This window comes from Thalassophryne amazonica, chromosome 10, assembly GCF_902500255.1.
Source record: "Thalassophryne amazonica chromosome 10, fThaAma1.1, whole genome shotgun sequence".
In the NCBI taxonomy this organism is placed as follows: domain Eukaryota; kingdom Metazoa; phylum Chordata; class Actinopteri; order Batrachoidiformes; family Batrachoididae; genus Thalassophryne; species Thalassophryne amazonica.
Genome location: NC_047112.1, coordinates 5,743,964 through 5,766,867, shown reverse-complemented (window position 1 = coordinate 5,766,867; position 22,904 = coordinate 5,743,964). Strand labels below are relative to the sequence as shown.

General features: G+C 41.1%; 1 protein-coding gene across 1 annotated transcript in view; it reads left to right on the top strand.

Annotated features, from left to right (window-relative positions):
• Nucleotides 1-22,302, top strand: part of prrx1b (paired related homeobox 1b) — a 29,569-nt gene extending 7,267 nt beyond the window's left edge. Inside the window, exons 3-4 of the mRNA XM_034179348.1 lie at nt 16,326-16,507; nt 22,030-22,302. Coding sequence (XP_034035239.1) covers nt 16,326-16,507; nt 22,030-22,162 — 315 coding nt within the window. The 3' untranslated portion in view covers nt 22,163-22,302. The remainder of the gene's footprint in view (nt 1-16,325; nt 16,508-22,029) is intronic.
• The last annotated feature ends 602 nt before the right edge of the window (nt 22,303-22,904 follow it).

The window sequence follows — 22,904 nt, the reverse complement described above, 5'->3', positions numbered from 1 at the left end:
TTATTTTTATTTAGGTTGCCTTTATTTATCATATTTAAAATTCTAGCACGTTTTTACAACCCCAAATCCCAAATTAGAAAAAGTTGGGATGATATGGGAAATGCAGAAGCACCCCCACCCCCTCCAAAAAAACACCCTCAGTGATTCTTACATTTTTTGTTGTTGTTGTTTTTTGTCTACTGATTGATTGCAGACAGTGTGAACCCATGATATTTTCTGTTTTGTGTGTTCAACTTTATTTCATTTGTCAATATACATCCATTCCTGCATTTCAGGTCTGCATCAGATACTAAAAAAGTTGGGACAGGGCAATTTAAGGCTTGTAATGAGGTAAAAATAAATAAATTAAGGAAATAAGGGTTTTATTTCAAACAGGTGACTGTGATTTGGTGTTAAAGTTGTATCAACTAAAGCCTTAGTTTTTAGAGGAGCAAAGATGGGCAGAAGATGTTAGGAATTGCCTAAGAAGGGCAGTATGGTGGCTTAGTGGTTAGCACTGTTGCTTCACAGCAAGAAGGTCATGGGTTTGCTTTCCACCTGTGGCCTTTCTGAGTGGAGTTTGCATGTTCGCCCTGTGTTTTATCCAGGTCTCCCTTGTAAAAGAAGTCTTGATCTCAGTGGGAATAGCCTGGTTAAATTAAAAATTATTGAAATTTTTAAAAACAATGTTCCTCACAGAAAGACTGGAAGGGATTTGTATATTTATCCCTCTGCAGTGCAAAACATCATTAAACGATTCAAGGAATCTGGAAGACTTTCAGTGTGTAAAGGGCACAAGCCCAAGATGAACATCTGTGATGTCCAACCCCTCACACAGCACTGCTTCAAGAACGGTCAATCATCAATAGGTGATATAACCACATGGGCAAGGGATTCTGTGGGGGAACTGTTGTCAATTTCAGTTTATTTTCATTTATATAGCGCCAAATCACAACAAAGTTGCCTCAAGGCGCTTCACACAAGTAAGGTCTAACCTTATTAACCCCCAGAGCAAGAACACAGGTGACAGTGGTAAGAAAAAACTCCCTCTGATGATTTGAGGAAGAAACCTCAAGTAGACCAGACTCAAAGGGGTGACCCTCTGCTTGGGCCATGCTACAGACACAATTTACAAAATGAATATACAGGAAATTTTGGCGGTGCACAGGATGGAAGGCCTGCAGAAGTAGACACCACACCCATCTCTGGATGGAGCCACACCTCAAACAGAGAGAAAAAAACAATCAGGCATCAGAAAGACAATAAATACAGTATAATTTATTAGCATTAAGCAACAAGAAAAACAGGAAATACTAAGGTGATCGCCGGCCACTAGCCCTAAGCTTCACTAAAAGACCCAGAATTTAGGTAAAGTTGAGGCCGCAGCCCGCTTCATTTGCTAATAAAATGAATTAAAAGAGTAAAAAGCATAGTAACATACTATACCAGTATGCTGCCATATGAAAGGGAAAATAAGTGCGTCTTAAGTCTGGACTTGAAAATCTCTACAGAATCTGACTGTTTTATTGAGGCAGGGAGATCAGTCCACAGAACAGACCCGCAGACTTCTTATTCACCCTTGGGACACAAAGTAGTCCTGCACCCTGAGAACACAAAGCCCGGGCCGGTACGTGAGGTTTAATTAGGTCAGCTAGGTAGGGAGGCGCCAGTCCATGAATAATTTTATAGGCTAGTAGCAAAACCTTAAAATCTGATCTCACTGGGACAGGAAGCCAGTGAAGGGACACCAAAATGGGTGTAATGTGGTCAAACTTTCTGCTTTGTGTCAAAACTCTGGCTGTAGCATTTTGAACCAATGGAATAGCCCTAATGGTGGACTGCTGTAAACCAGAAAATAGAAAATTGCAGTAGTCCAATCTAGAAGAGATAAACGCATGGATCAGGGTCTCAGCGTCAGCCATAGAAAGGATGGGACGAATCTTCACTATATTTCATAGGTGGAAGAAAGCAGTCCTAGTAATATTGCTAATGTGGAGGTCAAAGGACAACGTAGGATCAAAAATTACCCCAAGGTTCCTCACTTTGTCATTGTAATGTATGACACATGAGCCTAGACTAAGCGTTAGCTGGTCAAATTGATGCTGATGTCTCACTGGACCAAGAACCATCATTTCAGTCTTATCAGAGTTTAAAAAGTAGGAAGCTGCTAGACATCAGCTTTTTGCTGATGCAAGGCAATCTTCTAAGGATTTTATGTGAATGAGATTACCAGAAGTTATCAGCGTGCATACGTGAGTATTATCAGCATAGCGGTGAAAGGTAATCCCAAAACGCTGCAATATGTGCCCAAGGGATGCTATATAAAGGGAGAAAAGCAGGGGGCCTAAGATGGACCCCTGTGGAACCCCAAATTTCATGTCACTAAGGTTAGAGGTAGTGTTATTATACAAAACACAGTGAGAACGACTGGTTAGGTATGACATCAACCATGCAAGGGCACTCCCAGTAATCCCAAAATGATTTTCCAGCCTATCAAGTAGAATATGATGATCCATGGTAGCCAACACAGCACTGAGATCTAACAGCACCAGAACCATGGAACCATAATCCATTGTTGTCAAGCTTTCCAACACAGAGTTACGTTCACAAATACCACTTGAAACTTTACTGTGCAAAAAAGAAGCCTTATGTTAAGCTGGTGCAGAAGGAGTGTCAACTTCTCTGGCCTCTGAGACATCTAGGTTGGACCATCGCACAGTGGAAACATCTACTGTAGTCAGACAAATTCAGTCAAAAGGTGAAAAGGACCATCCAGACTGTTATCAGCTACAAGTCCAAAAGCCAGGGTCTGTCATGGTCTGGGGTTGTGTCAGTGTTTTTGGCAAAGGTCATTTACACTCTGTGATGGCCAGGTCGCTCTTGGAAAAGAGATGTCAATCTCAATGAGTCTTTACCTGGGTAAATAAAGGAAATGAATGGATGAATGAATGAAATGGCAGCGTTAATGCAGAAAAATGCATTAAATGATTTCAGAGCAGCATGTGCTGCCTTCAAGACGACATCTTTTCTATGGATGTCCATGCATTTTCAACAAGACAATGCAAAGCCACATTCTGCACACATTACAAAGACGTGGCTGCAGAAGCAGAGGGTACAGAGACCGGACTGCCTGCAGTCCTGACCTGTCTCCAGTAGAGAATGTGTGGAGAATTTTGAAACAAAAAATGCATCAAGGATGATCTCGTACTGTTGGACACCTCAAGGCATGTTTGCAGGAATAATGGGACAAAATATCACCTGAAACGTTTCATCGTTTGGTGTCCTCAATGTCAAAATGTCTCAAGTGTTGTGAGAAGAAACAGCAACATTACAAAATGGCATATGCTTTCCAAACTTTGTTGGACTGCGTTGCAGGCCTGACATGTGGGAGTGGACGTACTGTGTATGAACAAGACAAAACATGAAATAATACTGTCCACAGTCAGAGGTCAGTAAATGTAAGGATCACTGCCTTTTTTTGTTTCTTTTTTCTGATTTGGCGTTCTACAGTCCTGCCGACCACTCGCAGGTGTGCGTCTCAGTTGTTACTGGGTTGACAGTGAAGGGCGGCTTTTGATACTGATGTAATACTATGTGTTTGGTCACCTTCATACTACTCATTGATCTGGTATCCCATGGCAGTCTTGGCACCCACACTCAGCTTACATTTCTAACGATAGACACCACAAATGTCCAGCTTTCATTGGACTCCATGTTTTCAGCAGTGCTGACTGAGGTGGGAAGTTTGTAGGAATCACAAAGACGTCATGGGTTGATACATACCTGAAACTCAGAGATGAGGATCCTGCCATTAATTGCTTGGTGAAGGACCAGTTGACACTGAGCTGGATGATGGTGAGCTGCTGCCTCACGTCAAGCATTTGGAGACGTTCGTCTGTTGTGTGTGCTGCTCCACATGGCCAACAGCCCTGCCAGCGCTCAGACGGAAGCTATTTCAAAGTAAGAACTCGGAGGGAGAGACGTAACCTCCTACTCCAGCTGCCCTGTTGCCCCATATGGGCAGCACGGTGCCTTAGTGGTTAGCACTGTTGCCTCACAGCAAGAAGGTCATGGGATCGAGTCCCACCCGTGGCCTTTCTGTGTGGAGTTTACATCAAGGCACTTATGTTCCTGTGACCTGCCTCAACCTTCCTGCTCCTCCATCTCTGACTGAATTAACCAAATGCGGATGCAAAGTAGGGTTTAAAAAACATGCAGCTGCAGCAGCAATGGACTTCCTTTTTAAACCATGATGTATAAATGCTGCACTCGTGATTGTCTGTGTATAAATGTGATTGTGCAAAACATGATCAAGATTAATGGAAATGAAGATGACGCCGACGCATAAGAATCAGTCCACATGTCAGATTCCCATCCAGTGACACTGGTTGAAGATGTTCTATTTCAAATTTTTCACCAAGAATCAACATTACTGTATGTTTTATCTTTATCAGTGAATATTTCACTTTGTGTTTTTACCGATAAAGCATATAGCAGTAATCATGAAAATGTATTTTAAGTTCCTGTGTTAGTGCCGTTCTACACGTAAAAGGACCAGATGATGATATTATAAAGATAATGGAAGCATCCAGATGAAAACGCCCCCAGAATACCCCCTTAAGGTTCAAATATCTCACACACACACACACACAGTGAGGAAAATAAGTATTTGAACACCCTGCGATTTTGTAAGTTCTCCCACTTAGAAATCATGGAGGGGTCTGAAATTTTCATCTTAGGTGCATGTCCCCTGTGAGAGACATAATCTAAAAAAAATCCGGAAATCACAATGTATGATTTTTTAAATAATTTCTTTGTATGTTACTGCTGCAAATAAGTATTTGAACACCTGTGAAAATCAATGTTAATATTTGGTACAGTAGCATTTGTTTGCAATTACAGAGGTCAAACGTTTCCTGTAGTTTTTCACCAGGTTTGCACACACTGCAGGAGGGATTTTGGTCCACTCCTCCATACAGATCTTCTCTAGATCTTTCAGGTTTGGAGTTTCAGCTCCCTCCAAAGATTTTCTATTGACTTCAGGTCTGGAGACTGGCCAGGCCACTCCAGGACCTTGAAATGCTTCTGACGGAGCCCCTCCTTAGTTGCCCTGGCTGTGTGTTTGGGGTCATTGTTATGCTGAAGCCCCAGCCATGACCCATCTTCAATGCTCTTACTGAGGGAAGGAGGTTGTTTGCCAAAATCTCTCAATACATGACCCCATCCATCCTCCCTTCAATATGGTGCAGTCGTCCTGTCCCTTTGCAGAAGAGCACCCCCAGAGTATGATGTTTCCACCCCCATGCTTCATGGTTGGGATGGTTTTCTTGGGGTTGTTCTCATCCTCTAAACATGGTAAGTGGAGTTGATTCCAAAAAGCTCTATTCTGGTCTCATCTGACCACATGACCTTCTCCCATGCCTCCTCTGGATCATCCAGATGGTCACTGGTGAACTTCAAACGGGCCTGGACATGTGCTGGCTTGAGCAGGGGGACCTTGCTGCCCTGCAGGATTTTAAACCATGACAGCATCATGTGTTACTAATGTAATCTTTGTGACTGTGGTCCCAGCTCTCTTCAGGTCATTGACCAGGTCCTCCTGTGTAGTTCTGAGCTTTCTCAGAATCATCCTTACCCCACAAAGTGAGATCTTGCATGGAATCCCAGACCGAGGGAGAATGACAGTCATCTTGTGTTTCTTCCACTTTCTAATAAATAATCATAACAGTTGTTGTCTTCTACCAAGCTGCTTGTCTCTTGTCCTGTAGTCCATCCCAGCCTTGTGCAGGTCTACAGTTTTGTCCCTGGTGTCCTTAGACAGCTCTTTGGTCTTGGCTATGGTGGACAGGTTGGAGTGTGATTGATTGAGTGTGTGAACAGGTGTCTTTTATACAGGTAACAAGTTCATACAGGTGCAATTAATACAGGTAAAGAGTGCAGAATAAGAGGGCTTCTTAAAGAAAAATTAACAGGTCTGTGTGAGCCAGAATTCTTGCTGGTTGGTAGGTGTTCAAATACTTATTATAAATTATTTTAAAAAATCATACATTGTGATTTCCGGATTTTTTTTTTTTTTTTTTTTTTTTTTTGATTATGTCTCTCACAGTGGACATGCACCTAAGATGAAAATTTCGGACCCCTCCATGATATCTTCTGAAACCAGTTTTAAGGGCACAGTTTAGTAAAGGCCCACTGAAGGGGAGTCATGGGTTCAGAAAATTTGTATCCCGCCATTTTTCAATAGTCTAGCCTCAAATAAAAGCGAAATGGGAAAAAAAAAATCTATCAATTTTAACAAATAAATCCTATGATAGGGAAATTTCTGATGTTTCATACCACACTACACATGGTATAGAGGTGACGTGGAAAAGACCCTTTTGGATGCTCATCCCTGTCTGTGCAGGGTGGGGGCTGATGCAGTGCTGAGGGGTTGAGACTGATGCGATGCTGAGGGTTTGCCCACTCGACAGGACATCCAGGTTCAAACCTAAGGTGGTTCATTCCTGTGGGCACCTGGAACATCCTGTCTGATCACATCCTCCACTGTTGTTGAGAGACAGTAGGTCAATGAGGGGATAAGGAGCTCGCCTGTCGATATGTAGACCTGGGTTCAAATCCCACTCATGCTGCCCGTCTACTTCCTTGGACAAGACACTTAATCTACATCGTCTTAGTCTACCCAACTGTAAATGGCCTCGAGTAGAGAAGTAACCTGCGTTGGACTGGAGTCCAATCCAGGGGGAGTTGTAGACTCCCATTCGCTTGACACTATATGGGCCTATATGGGACTTACATTTGTTGAGGGAGAATGGAATGTACCACATCTGTGAGGCAGTTCTCTCTGATAAGTGACCAGATGTTGGTGAGTAGATCCTCCTTTGTTGAACTGACTCCTTCAGAAGATGTCCGATATCAGCCCCTGTCAAAGAGGTGATGATGAGGCTCAGATTGAGGTAGTCATGTCTGTTGTCTCAGTCAACACTCCAGCTGTGGTGAGTCATATTTTGGTGTGTGACACTGTTTACTTGCAGCTTCACTTGGTGACTGATGATTGTCATAGAGGTGGCAGTCCTCTGGTCAATGGTGATGTCACTGCAACCACAGGCACTGGTTTGCAGGTGGTTATAAGGTTTGTATTCATCCCCACTGGCTCAGTACCCCTCGAGCTTCAAAATGTGTTGAGGACTATGAGTTGCTGGATCCTGGTACCAGCGTCCAAAGCTTCAGTGCTGGTACTCTAATGCTGGTGATGTTACAAATTTCTCAAGGAAATACCCGGGAGACATCTGTAGGTTCTGTAGAAGTGCCCGGTTTGAGAACTCTAACCACAGACTTGCTGTAACTGTTTTGCATTGGTTTCACATGTGATCTGGGTGGAGGACTTGCAAACAAGGACACAAGAAATGACACAACTTGAACGTAAGAGCTCTTTCTCAACAAAACCCTGAAAACTGCCAGAATTACATTGGAGTCGCCACAGTTCACAAAAAGAGGAGTTTCATGTTTGAGAACATTCTGGATGTCATGCAGAGGAGTTGTGATGACCAGCTTGGTAGCATTTCGAGGTTGTATAGGGAGCCAGGAAAAGGGGCTGTGATGGTACTAATAGTAGACAAAGAGCCATTTTTTAGAAGAATCAATAAGTAGGGGTCAAACCTTTTGTGGTGTTGTAACCCTCAGAGGAATCAAAGTGTGACGTTCTTCCAAACCTACACCACGTCCAAACACAGTTATGGCAAGTGACATCATGGTCCTGACGGTTGACTCTACTGTGGTGTCCGGTTGGTTTGGCTACTTTGAGCCATCGTATAAGCTTCATCCTCCTGCCAGGCATGTTGGACAACTTTGGTGCCAGGGCCGTTGTGGCAGACTCATCATTCAGCTGACAGCCACAAAATTTCATTGAAACTGCAAAGGTGCAAAACTACTGAAGGCTGGTAAAGCTGCAGGAATCTGTGGTATCTGGGTTCAACTCCTTCAGGCTGGTGAAAATGTTCTATCTCACCAGACCGGAAGAAATAACTTGTAGGACTCTCCGTCAGGCAAGGTAGGGTAGTAGCACAGGTCATTGTCAGCAGGATTCAGTGCCAGCTGCTTGTTCATCAGTGATCAGTTTCATGTCAAGAAGACAACCGTTGTCCATATCCTGGCCCTGCAAAAACTCATGGACTACAAGCATGAGTAACGGTCGTGATTCTGTCCAGCCTGTGTTTATTTTTGCAAACTGTTTAATTTGACTGAGCTGCTCTCTGGGGTCCAGAGTATTTGTGGGATCTCCATAAGTGCTGTGTGGAGTGGGAACAGAGTCTTCTTCCCAGTGAATTATGGTGTTCATCAGGGATGTGTGCTTGCTCCTATACTCTGTTCAATACCTATATAGACTGGACATTGAGTAGAGTTGCGGAGTTCAGAACCGTGAGCACATCTAAGGTCCAGACTTTCATTGACTTCCTGGATTCCACCATCAGAAGCATGTTTGTTTGCATTAAAAGTGTCAAACATGACATTGAGGTCACTTGAAAGAGGTGTTTAGCAGTTCTGAGGTCTTCGAATGGGAGGAAATGCCCAAACCTTCAGGGTTCTGGTGCCTCCAGTTTCATTTTATGGTTATGATACTTGGAAGTCTAAACCAGTGAGATAATGGATGTTTTTGGAGCCATGGCTTTTCCACAGCATCCTTGGATAACCTTAGAATGACTCCATGTCAAATGAATGGTTACTTAGGGAGATCCAGATGAGGTGTTCTACTTGCAGTCTGGGTTAATGTCCGCTCAGACACTACAACCACGTGTCATGCATTTCTGACCACGATGCAGGATGCGGCGGGTACTTCAGTGCTGAGAACCCGAGCAACCTGAAAATGCCAAGTTGACCCCCACATATAGATGACGCATAGTTGGTATACATGGATGGGCTTCCTTCAGACTCTGTGGGAATGTTTCTTAGATAGATATCTCGAGGTCTGCAGAGTCAACACTGTTACAGACAGATGTATGTTTACTTCGTCGTGTGTTGTGCGTGCATGAAGTACAGTCAGCCCTCCGATGGTTGACCAATCCCGACTGTACATCCAGGATGTACAGGAGTATCAGCAGTGGCTTTACATGACTGACAGCACTGGAACTGGACCCTGGAAGTGCTCTGACCTCTGCCCCTTAAAATCAAGGCTGGGGTCAGCTGTCATGTTGGAGTGCGCACAGATCAGTCACACAGATCTGTGGAATGTGACTGATAGCAGAGACACAAACCAACATCAGTATCTGCAGCGACCGTATTGATGAACCCACACGTGGTCCCTTGGGTCCGTGGTGGTTCCTGCATCCAGCGGGCCTTTCTCTGTAAAATATTTTAACTGCAGTCCCCATCTGTGCACACAAAGATGTTGAAGCTTTATGTATGAGAAGAGAATATGAGTGAAACCCTTCCATTGTTCCATCGGGACGCCTGGTGTGTGTGTGTAATCATCTGTGAGCTCTTATGCTAATAGGTTGAGGTCATAATATTAATGAGGAACTGATTGTTATCAGAGGAGCCTTTGGCGTGTTTGCGTTTGGGATTACACAGCATGTGCTTTCAGTGGGACTGAAGACGGCTGATGAGATCTGGCTTTTGCATCATCGACACATTTCAGGAATATTAACACAATCTCTGATATGATCATCAAACGCCACGTAAAGGAAGTGAGAGTGATCGGAAAAGTGGACGAAATGAGGCCTGATTTCCTCCGCGGTTTACAGATCACTGATAAACTACAAGTGTGTAACACATGTCGGCTCAACGGTAGCGAAACACACTTCTATAATCACAGTTGTAGTGTTGGTTTTTTAAAAATAACAGAGGCGTTTAATCAGGTTAAATGGATTTTTGAAGCAACAATGGCAGTAATTCAGATTAGAAATAGGCTTTTTTAACTTTAGTCAAGAAAAAAATCATTTTGTCACACAAGGGAGTCTGAGCTGCCACAGAACACTGTCCTGCAGGAGGCAGTACTGAGTTATGCTGCATTCCACAGTACCTGAAACTTGGGGGGGAATTAGCTCCAACTTTGAAAAGTGCAGTGGAACAGCCATTCAATTAGGAACTGCAAGTCAGAAACTCGAACAAGATCTGTGGACAGTGAATTCACAGATGTGTTAAAGCCATTCGGTGGCACACACAGTGAGCGCTAAGCACAGTTACCGCTTCTTGTTCATATATAGTGTTCTATGGCAGGTTTTAAGCAATAAACAGACGGTGAGATCGAACTCTGAAAATTCCACCCCCCCCAAGATGGCAGACAAAAATCAAGAAGCTTGATGGAAACATTCACAATCATCATCATCATCTTTTCCTGAGAGATTTACTGGACGTCATTTAGACGTCAGAACTACTGTAGCATTAGTTATCTCTTTGTCCCTCTTTGCTTCTGCCCCCTATAGGACAGTCAGTGCACTGCAGCAGCTCAGACGTCCTCATGTGATGTCATCAAATAACTTTTTTTTGTTAGTTTTGTTTTGCATAAATTTTAAGTCATGTAGGCAGGTGGGGTGGGGGTTTCACCTATAAGTTGCCCATTAAAGTGCAGTTACTTTTCGTAAGGAAATGACTATGATTCATTCATTCATGTTCTGCCATTTATCTGGGTCGGGGTCATGGTGGTAGTTGACCAAGTAGCTCATTCAACACTTCCCTGTCCTTAGCCAAGAGCTCTAACTCTTCCAGGGGGATCCTGGGGTGTTCCCAAGCCAGCTGGGAAATACGGGATAATCCCTGCAGTGTGTCCTGGGTCTTCCCTAAAATTTTCTCCCAGTTGGATGTGCCTGGAAGATCTCTGCAGGGAGATCACCAGGGGGCATCCTCACCAGGTGCCCCAGTAACCGCAACTGGCTCCTTTTGATTTGAAGAAGCAGCGGCTCTACTCAGAGTCCCTCCCAGATAGTCAAGCTTCTCACCCTGTCCAGGAGTGTAAACCCAGGTACCTGACATGGTTTCTGCCATGTGTATCCATTGCATTATTCTTTCAGTCATTACCCAAAGTTCATGGTGAGGATCGGCACGTAAATCAGCTGGTAAATGGAGAGCCTGGTCTTCTGGCTCAGAAAAACAACAGTTCCTGGTTCCATCTTCTTTCATGTGACATTTAGCTGCTTTTCTTTATTTTTAATCGCTATAGATTAAATATCTTTTGGTTTGTATTGTTGATTGAACAAAACCCAATTAGAAGAAGGAAAATGTGTGTTTATTTGAAGCACTTACTGACATTTCACATTAATTAATCAGTCAGTGAATAAATTACCTGACGAGTGATGAATATAAATAACTGAGTTGTCCTTGTGTATGTATGAATTTAAAAACAGATTGTTGACTTTAGAAATAGGAGGATTTATAAAGTATTTATTGTGGCTTTTGCACTAAATTCCACAGTGGGAACATTTTTACCGTCTTCAGCTGAGGGAAAAAAAAGCAGTGATGTTGGAGGAAGAAAGGCAGCACATCTGTGATTAATGTGAACCAGAGTGCGTTGCAGAAATCCTTTGATTAAAAAAAAGACTTTGGGCTCATTCCTGAGGCTGTGCGTAACCGGACACGGAGCCTCCACCAGCCCCCGTGTGAGCTCACGCCTTCCAATAATGGATTTGATTTCACAGCGAGGAACCTCCGTCGTCATTTAGCTGGTGTCGGCGGCGGGTGGCAGGGTTCTGAAGTCCATTTGTCCTAATTACATTGTGGGGACTCATCTTCCATCTCTTGGTTTGCGTGATGACCGTAGATCTGGTGTGTGGACCAAGTCAAATCTCTAACTCTGGTTTTAAGTCTGACAGATTTCCAAAACTGACATCTAGGTTTCCCAGAAAGCCACATTTCAGAGAATGTGGGGTTCTGCTCAGATTTTACGAACCAGGGGATCCTCAGCTTTACATCGATGCTAAATTTGTATGACAGTCAGCGCAGGATATTTCACTAATGCTTTCATGTAGCAGAGGTTTTTTGTTTTTAAAGGGGCCACCATGGAACACTTGTTTGTTTGTCGCCACTCAGATGATTTCATCATGTGACTCTTCGACTCAAGGCCTCTATGTTCTTATCGAAACAATAAATGTTTTTTAAGATATGCGTCTCCCGAGGGTTGGTGTCCCCAGGCCGCCTTCCCACGCACACGTGGAGTTGTCACTCCTCATCAAAACAACCATTATGACGTTTCAATCAGTGACATGAGACGTGTGATGACACATTTAAGTCTCACTCATCGCTCCCTCATTTTCAGCCGCTTATCCAGGATCAGGTCACGGGGGCAACAGCTCCAGCAGGGGACCCCAAACTTCCCTTTCCCAAATCACCTCTTACTGGCGGATCCTAAGGCGTTCCCAGGCCAGTGTGGAGATATAATCTCTCCACCGAGTCCTGGGTCTTCCCCGGGGTTTCCTCCCAGATGGATGTGCCTGGAACACCTCCCCAGGGAGGCACCCAGGAGGCATCCTTACCAGATGCCCGAACCACCTCAGCTGGTTTCTTTCAACATGAAGGAGCATCAACTCTACTCCGAGCTCCCCACGGATGACCGAACTTCTCACCCTATCTCTAAGGGAAACACCAGCCACCCTCCTAAGGAAGCCCATTTATGCCAGTTGTACCCACAATCTAGTTCTTGCAGTCATGACCCAACTCTCATGACCACAGGTGAGAGTCGGAACGAAGACTGACTAGTACATGGAGAGCTTTGTCTTTTGGCTCAGCTCCATTTTCATCACAACAGTACTGTAGAATGAATGCTGCACCGATTCTCCGGCCAGTCTCACACTCCATTGTCCCCTCACATGTGAACAAGACCCCGAGGTACAACCCCAATTCCCAATGAAGTTGGGACATTGTGTAAAATGTAAATACAAACAGAATCCAATGATTTTCAAATCCTCTTCAACCTATATTCAATTGAATACACCACAAAGACAAGATATTTAATGTTCAAACTGATAAACTATTGTTTTTGTGCAAATATTTGCTCATTTTGAAATGGATGCCTGCAACACGTTCAAAAAAGCTGGGACAGTGGTATGTTTCCCACTGTGTTACATCACCTTTCCTTCTAAATCAAATCAATTTTATTTATTTAGTGCCAAATCACAACAAACAGTTGTCCCAAGGCGCTTTATATTGTAAGGCAAGGCCATACAATAATTACGGAAAAACCCCAACGGTCAAAACGACCCCCTATGAGCAAGCACTTGGCGACAGTGGGAAGGAAAAACTCCCTTTTAACAGGAAGAAACCTCCAGCAGAACCAGGCTCAGGGAGGGGCAGTCTTCTGCTGGGACTGGTTGGGGCTGAGGGAGAGAACCAGGAAAAAGACATGCTGTGGAGGGGAGCAGAGATCAATCACTAATGATTAAATGCAGAGTGGTGCATACAGAGCAAAAAGAGAAAGAAACACTCAGTACATCATGGGAACCCCCCAGCAGTCTAAGTCTATAGCAGCATAACTAAGGGATGGTTCAGGGTCATCTGATCCAGCCCTAACTATAAGCTTTAGCAAAAAGGAAAGTTTTAAGCCTAATCTTAAAAGTAGAGAGGGTGTCTGTCTCCCTGATCGGAATTGGGAGCTGGTTCCACAGGAGAGGAGCCTGAAAGCTGAAGGCTCTGCCTCCCATTCTACTCTTAAAAACCGTAGGAACTACAAGTAAGCCCTGCAGTCTGAGAGCGAAGTGCTCTATTGGGGTGATATGGTACTATGAGGTCCCTAAGATAAGATGGGACCTGATTATTCAAAACCTTATAAGTAAGAAGAAGAATTTTAAATTCTATTCTAGAATTAACAGGAAGCCAATGAAGAGAGGCCAATATGGGTGAGATATGCTCTCTCCTTCTAGTCCCTGTCAGCACTCTAGCTGCAGCATTTTGAATTAACTGAAGGCTTTTCAGGGAACTTTTAGGACAACCTGATAATAATGAATTACAGTAGTCCAGCCTAGAGGAAATAAATGCATGAATTAGTTTTTCAGCATCACTCAGACAAGACCTTTCTAATTTTAGAGATATTGCGTAAATGCAAAAAAGCAGTCCTACATATTTGTTTAATATGCGCATTGAATGATATATCCTGATCAAAAATGACTCCAAGATTTCTCACAGTATTACTAGAGGTCAGGGTAATGCCATCCAGAGTAAGGATCTGGTTAGACACCATGTTTCTAAGATTTGTGGGGCCAAGTACAATAACTTCAGTTTTATCTGAATTTAAAAGCAGGAAATTAGAGGTCATCCATGTCTTTATGTCTGAAAGACAATCCTGCAGTTTAGCTAATTGGTGTGTGTCCTTTGGCTTCATGGATAGATAAAGCTGGGTATCATCTGCGTAACAATGAAAATTTAAGCAATGATTTCTAATAACACTGCCTAAGGGAAGCATGTATAAAGTGAATAAAATTGGTCCTAGCACAGAACCTTGTGGAACTCCATAATTAACCTTAGTCTGTGAAGAAGATTCCCCATTTACATGAACAAATTGTAATCTATTAGATAAATATGATTCAAACCACCGCAGCCCAGTGCCTTTAATACCTATGGCATGCTCTAATCTCTGTAATAAAATTTTATGGTCAACAGTATCAAAAGCAGCACTGAGGTTTAACAGAACAAGCACAGAGATGAGTCCACTGTCTGAGGCCATAAGAAGATCATTTGTAACCTTCACTAATGCTGTTTCTGTACTATGATAAATTCTGAAACCTGACTGAAACTCTTCTAACAACACCCAATAAGCATTTGGGAACTGAGGACACTAATTGTTGAAGCTTTGTAGGTGGAATTCTTTCCCATTCTTGCTTGATGTACGACTTCAGTTGTTCAACAGTCCGGGGTCTCCGTTGTCGTATTTTGTGCTTCATAATGCGCCACACATTTTCAACGGGTGACAGGTCTGGACTGCAGGCAGGCCAGTCTAGTACCCGCACTCTTTTACTACGAAGCCACGCTGTTGTAACACGTGCAGAATGTGGCTTGACATTGTCTTGCTGAAATAAGCAAGACAATGGATGCACCTTTCAGCACTGATGGTACCATCACAGATGTGTAAGTTGTCCATGTCATGGGCACTAACACACCCCCATACCATCACAGATGCTGGCTTTTGAACTTTGCGCTGGTAACAATCTGGATGTTCTTTTTCCTCTTTTGTCCAGAGGACATGACGTCCATGATTTCCAAAAACAATTTGAAATGTGGACTCATCAGACCACAGCACACTTTTCCACTTTGCGTCTGTCCATTTCAAATGAGCTCGGGCCTAGAGAAGGCGGCGGTGTTTCTGGATGTTGTTGATGTATGACTTTCACTTTGCATGGTAGAGTTTTAACTTGCACTTGTAGATGTAGTGACAAACTGTGTTAACTGACAATGGTTTTCTGAAGTGTTCCTGAGCCCATGTGGTAAGATCCTTTACACAATGATGTCGGTTTTTAATGCAGTGCCGCCTGAGGGATCAAAGGTTACGAGCATTCAATGTTGGTTTTTGGCCTTGTGGCTTACTTGTAGAACGTTCTCCAGATTCTCTGAATCTTCTAATTATATTATGGACTGTAGATGATGGAATCCCTAAATTCCTTGCAATTGAACGTTGAAAAACATTGTTCTTAAACTGTTGGACTAGTTTTTCATGCAGCTGTTCACAAAGTGGTGATCGTCACCCCATCTTTGCTTGTGAACAGCTGAGCCTTTTGGGGATGAATTGAAATGTGTTGCAGGCATCCATTTCAAAATGAGCAAATATTAGCACAAAAACAATAAAGTTTATCAGTTTGAACATTAAATATCTTGTCTTTGTGGTGTATTCATTTGAAAACAGGTTGAAGAGGATTTGAAAATCATTGTATTCTGTTTTTATTTACATTTTACACAACGTCCCAACTTCAATGGAATTGGGGTTGTACTTGAACTCCTTCACTTTGGGCAAGACCTCATTCTCTACCCAGAGTAGGCAATCCATGGGTTTCCTGCTGAGAACCATGGCCTCAGATTTAGAGGTGCTGATCCTCATCCCAGCCGCTTCACACTCGGCCACAAACCGACCCAGTGAGTGTTGGAGGTCACAGGCTGATCTGTGATAAGTGAAGCGGCATTTACAAAACTCTTAGAGTATAAATTAGAGGAATTCTGTTTTTGGTTTCATGTTGTAAATTTGCCAAAAAACTTCAGACTAGAATTAAGTCCTCAGTAAAATTTACAATTATTTTATACATTCAGGCTAAGAGTTGAACCCTTTTCCAGGGTTTGTTATGATAGAAGTTAAAATGTGATTGTGCTTTTTTATTGTTATGATAAATTCTTCATTCTGTTTGTTTGTTTTTTTTCCTTTCTTTCTTTCTTTTTTCCAGGTTTGGTTTCAGAACAGAAGAGCTAAATTTCGCCGGAATGAGCGTGCGATGCTGGCCAGCAAAAACGCCTCACTGCTGAAGTCCTACTCGGGGGACGTGACGGCGGTGGAGCAGCCAATCGTACCACGCCCAGCGCCCCGCCCCAATGACTACCTGTCCTGGGGCAACGCCGCCCCCTACAGGTAGGGTGCCATCTCCATAGCATGGTGTTTGCACACTGCGTCTTTGCTAACAGCTGTGTTAGCCATCAGATAATGTAGCCAGCCAATCAAAAACATTTATTTACATTGACATCATCAATATTCAAGTTAAAATAAATAACAGTAAAATGCTACAAATACATTTGGCCATAAAACTTCAAATTTCAGTTCATTTTAATGGAATTTTTTATGATGCGTGTATTTGTCCAGTTTTCTGCAGTCAAAGCTCTATTTGTTCAAGTAATCCATAAAAATTTTAAGTGAAACTCTGGTTAAACCCCGACATGAAAATTGCCATTAAAACTCAATTACGATAGCGCCCCCTACTGCTAACCTGTGAGGCAATGGACATAAACAACGGACATACCGCATTGGCTATCATATTAGCTTCCCGAGTCACACAAATACGATTTAATCAGATTTTGTACAAAGAAAATGTCATTCTTATTTTTGCATTCAGTTAAAAAAAAAAAAATACTGAATAGTACAAACACAAACTAATTGTTCCCTTTGTAACGACTGAGCTAGGTAGCTTAGCCGAGCCCCACGTGGTGCCTCTCCATGCTAGCTTAGTGAACACAGTTTCTGTGAAACAAGCTCATTGTTCATTTGTCAACACAATGACACTAAAAATGTCACTGATCTCATTTTAAAACAAATTTTCTCTGAGAAGTTGTGGAGGAAAATGAAGTTTAGCAAAATAAATAAAAGTTAAGACCACGAGATCCAGTCCAGTGTGTTTCTTTAATTTCCTCCCGTCCTCTTTCACCTGCACATCATCACTGTGGCAACACTGGTCAGACTCCATACCTCTGATCCACTTGTAGTCAAACTGGATCAGTACCGTCTGTGATAAACCACAGACCTGAATGATGTCTGGATTCTTCTGTCGCTGATCTTCTCTTTGAAGTCGGCCTGTAAAAAAAGTACTCAGACTCCAAAGATGTTTTTATGACATCAAATTAAAGTCATACAAGTATAAATGCATCAAGAGAGCACCTTCACCAAGGTCTTTAACCTCTTCTTTCTTATTCTATATTAGTCATTAGTTAATATTTACTATTTATCCTTTTTCCTAACGGAGACTGATCTTTGATCCCAGTCTTTAACATCGATCACTCATTTGTGTTTGGTGATTTTGATACAGATCTTATCACTGATCTTTGGTCCTTATCTTTCATCCAGGGCAGTTATCTGTGATTGCAGGCCTTTGATCTTGATCACTAATTTTAAAAAAAAATCTGGTTCACTGAACTTTGATCCCAGTCTTTTGATACTGATCTTGATCATTGATTGTTGCCCTTATCTTTGATCCAGATCATTGCTGATCTTTGCTCCTGATTTTTACTCCACATCACTGAAGCTTGATTGAAGTCTTTGATCCAGATTATTCATCTGTGATTCCTGATTTTGACGCTGATCTTTATCACTGATCTTTGGCCCTTTTCTTTGATCTATCTCACTCACCTGTGATTGCTGATCTTTGATCCTCAGCACTTATGTTTTTATCCCAATCGCTGAACTTTGATCCCGATGATTCATCTGTGATTGCTGTTATTGATGCTGATCTTTATCATCAATCTTTGGTCCTAATCTTTGATCCAGGTCACTCATCTGTGATCGCTGATCTTTTATCCTAATCACTCATGATTTTATCCAGATCACTGAACTTTGATTCAGATGATTCATCTGTGATTGCTGACTTTGATGCTGATTGTCATCACCGGTCTTTCGTGCTAATCTTTGATCCAGGCCACTCATCTGTGATTGCTGATCTTTGATCCTAATCACTCGTGTTTTTATCTAGATCACTGAATTTTGATTCAGATGATTCATCTGTGATTGCTGATTTTGATGCTGATCTTTATCGCTGAGTTGTGGTCCAAGTCTTTGATCCGAATCATTCATTTAAAAAAAAAAAATCCATCACTGATGTTTGATCTTTGTCAACTGGGTTATGATTTTAATGCAGTCTGTCTGTCTGTCTGGCTGGCTTTGATCCTCAAATCACAATCAAATGATTCATGATTGAAGGGTGACTCCTGAACTTTGATTCTCATTGCTGAACTTGTGTGGCTTATTCTCGGGTAAACCAGTTAGTTGCTCTTTTGCTGTCTCTTCATGTTCCTGACTTACTCTGAGTCACTCCCTTACTGTTACTCTCACTGTACTAATTCATTAATTTAGTCTTGCTAGTTACTTCAGTTACCTGAATTCATTTACTTCTGTGACAGAAGTCCTCCACCATGTAAAATGTCCAACTGAGTGAAGTGATGCATTGTGGGACATGTTAACATGGTGCTGTGATCCAATGAGGGGTCAAAGAAAAGAAAAGAAAAACTGTTTCTGCATTTTAAAAAAGCAGATTGATGGTTTTAAAAATATGTTTTAATGCTTTTACCATTTCAGATGACTCCTTAAAAACATGAATAAATCTCACTGTACAAAAATCAGCTTTTTTAAAAGGCATTTAATTTAGAATAATATTTTCTAACTTTTAATACATTTTAAAATGTATCAATCATATTTTTTTCTTTCAAAGTCAAATCATTGTAGTTTAATTCCATTTAAAAAATTATTCCTGTGATTACGAGTTTATTCATTTTTATGCTTTTTAATTTAGAATATTTTATATTTAAAATAAAGAAATTATTCATTTTCATTGGGCTTAAAGATTTTTTTATGTTGAAATTTATATATATATATAGATAGATAGATAGAATTTTTCCAATTTGATTTTTTTTAATGTATTCTTTTAATGTACTGTATTTTTTAATGAATGTTGAATGTTTAACATTTTCACCTGCTGATTTTATTTACCAATGAGTCTTTTTTCATTTTTATTTTTGAATTGAATTTGAATTTATTAGGCACATATATTCTTAACACAAATCACTCGTACACAAACAAACAAAACTCAAAGTAGTTAAAAGAAAGAAAAAGAAGCAATGTATGTACATAGTGCCCAAAAGGCGTAGGCTGAAGAAACGCTTATCATCGCCTACACCCCTCCGTACAGTCAAATTAAACCAGGCTATGTGCCTGATCATGAACGATCATTTCCAAACAAAATGTGAAGTTTCATATTTCCCAAACAGCTCCTATTACGTGTGCGTTACCACCGTACATTTTCAGTAGTAAGGATTCAAGTGTAGCAGATTCTTCATACAACACACAAACTCAACCTGTTTCATCAGATACATATCCAGACAACACCATATCTTTAGATAAATATTTGAACCGGTTAATGTTTGGACATCGTTTGAGTTCCTCAGGTACATTATTCCATTTTTTGGGCCACAATGGAGACACAGAAGCATTTCCTGGTCGTCCCAGGCACCCGCAATTTTGAAATGATAAAATCCCCTTAAATTATATATTCCTTCTCTTGGCACAAAAAAAAATCTTGAATTCTAAACGGCAGTTGCTTATTTTTCACTTTGTACATCAACTGAACAGTCTTGAACATTATCATATCATAGAGTTTTAATGTTTTCCATTTAATGAACAATGGGTTGGTGTGATCGCGATACCCTGTATTGTGGATTGTTCTTAATGTTCTTTTTTGAAGGATGAATAATGGTTGCACTGTAGTTTTATAGTTATTCCCCCAGACTTCTGCACAATAAGTCAAGTAAGGTGAAATCAATGCACAATACAGAGTGTGTAGTGATTTACCATTAATAATGTCCTTAGCCTTATTTAAAACTGCAATACTTTTTGATATTTCCTTTTGGATATGTTGAATGTGAGCTTTCCAGTTGATTCTTTATCAGTAATCACACCTAACAACTTGTTCTCTTGTTCTCACATTCTTTGTTTACCTCTTGTATATTTAACTGTATTAGTGCGTCTTTTTTATGATTTCTAAATAACATCATTTTAGTTTTAGACCAATTTAATGACAGTTTGTTAATATCAAACCAACTGTTCAACTTTATCATTTCTGTTCCTAAATCAGATAATAATTGTTGCAAATTATCTCCTGAACAAAACAGATTTGTGTCATCTGCAGAGACGACACTGCAGAGAGATTTTCAATTAAGTCCTTTGTTTATAAATCTTTTTATTTTTCATGGAAGGGTACTGAGAGAGCAAAACCTCTGCTCAACTAAAAGTGTCTAAATATCACATCAATTATATTATTATTAATAATGATATTAAGAATATTTGAATTATATACAGTATTCCCTCTGACCAACAAAAGAGAAGATCAGCCATGTCTATATGACATCACAAGGCAACAATGTTAGAAGTGGCCATGAAGAGCTGTATAATTGTTTGGTTGTTTTATTTATTTTTCACACAATTCCAAAACACAGTTGTTCTTTAGGAATTAAAGGCCCATTTCAAAACTACTGCAAAGTGTCTTTGCTCCACACCTTTTTGTCAGACTACATCTAATAAACATTTTTACCCAATTACCAAATTTCAGTTCTCTCACCATTTCCTGCCACTCACTATAAAGTAAGTGTGTGTGTGTGTCTGTCTGTGTGTGTTTTATCTCAGCAACCAAGAAGTGTAGATGGATCAAAGTTGGTGTGACTCTTATTTGGACTGAGACATAGAGCTGATTTGATTTCAAAGGTCAAGAAGACCTTTTTCGTTGATCTCAACAACTAAGAAGCCCAGATGGATGATCTAAAGCATGTATTGATCAGCTAAATATTTGTGACTGATTGGTATGAATGACTTCATAATGAGGTCACAGAGATGTTACATATGATGATGTCATATAGAGACAAAAATGCCATTTCAGACATGTGTACATTTATATCAAGGGAAGTAGAGCACACAGGGTTATCATGTTTTCCAGAGTAAAAGTCAGGGTTTTTTTTACTAGTTCGGAAGGTCTTGTGACTAATACTCAGCTGTGACATATACACCAAAAAAAAAAAAAAAATCATGTCTTTGTTATTCATAATAATTATAGTAACTATTTACAAATGACTAAACAAAGTAAACTCCGGAAATAAAAGAATAAATATCAATAATGCACAAAAATTAAACAATGAGCTGATAATCCAGAAAAAAAAAAAAAAAGATTTGATTTTTACTCCAGAAAACAGGTTAATTTGAAACTCTAAACTACAAAGTGCATTCCTCTGCTCCATCCTGCAGGATTCAAATAAAACACTGGCTCTGGTGCTTTTTACACAACCGACCAAAAAGTCACATTTTTACACCGTTTTACTTATTCATTTATTTCTGAATCAGGTCAACAAGCTAACGAAAAGACATAATAAAGAAAATAATGAAATAGGTAAAGACAGGTGAGAGGGTGATTAAAAAGAATTTAAAGCATTTGTTTCACAGTCAGATGTTCTTGTTGTGCTTAAAGTAAAACGACTGAAACATTAATATTAAAGTACGAGTATAAAAGTGCACATATGTCGGTGGTGAGTTTGTTTTCTTGTCTTTAGCTGAACCGATTCCACGCGTGCACTGACGTCTTTTTTTCCAGCCACAGGTAACCTCTCTTCTTCTCTCCTCTTGTCTCTCAGTGCCATGGCAACGTACCCGCCCACCTGCTCCAACACCAACACGTCCCAGGGGATGAACATGGCCAACAGCATTGCCAACCTGAGGCTGAAAGCCAAAGAGTACAGCCTGAACCAGGTGCCCACGGTCAACTGATGCCAGCTGGACGCCGTCTCCGGGACCGGCACAGGCGGCCGCTCGCACGCCCTCACCTGACCCGGAGCCTCCTCCATTACCCAGCACACAATTGGACGCCAAGTGATGGGAAGAGTTTTCCCACGCTGCCCTTTTCCTCCTGAGCATCGCCGAACTCTCGATTGTACAAAAAAAATAAAAATAAGGCATCTAGACGGGATCCTGTATCCTGGCGTAGTTTAACGTTTATGACGATGGACTGAGGCGGAGTTTGTTTTTTTTAATTATTATTCTTCTATTTCATTCAGAGAGCTTGTTCTTATCAGAAGGAAGGACGACATGAAGCTGCCTTCATTTGTCGGATTGAATCTGCAAAACTGGATCTTGCAGTTTGAACAACAAAGACAACAACAAGGACGAAGCAAAAGGCTGTTTTTTGTTTCCTCACATTTCTGTCCATGTTATACCACTGAGACGCAAACATGTAATCGTCCAGTATACCGGAGAGGCTGATGTACGTCCGAGTCGAACCGCTCCCTTAGTTTCCTATGATATCCTTTATTTGTAACACAATTCAAACATATATTAATAAAAAGACATTTCAAGCACAGTGTCCATTTAACGCACAGACTTAAAGAACATTCTTTCTTTCTATAAATCTTCACAACAAAATCATTTAATTATCCTTCAAAAACTGTGGAAAAAGATGAGTGGAGCCAAGAAAACAAAAAGGTCCTGCGCACGCTCCATAAACACGAGATTT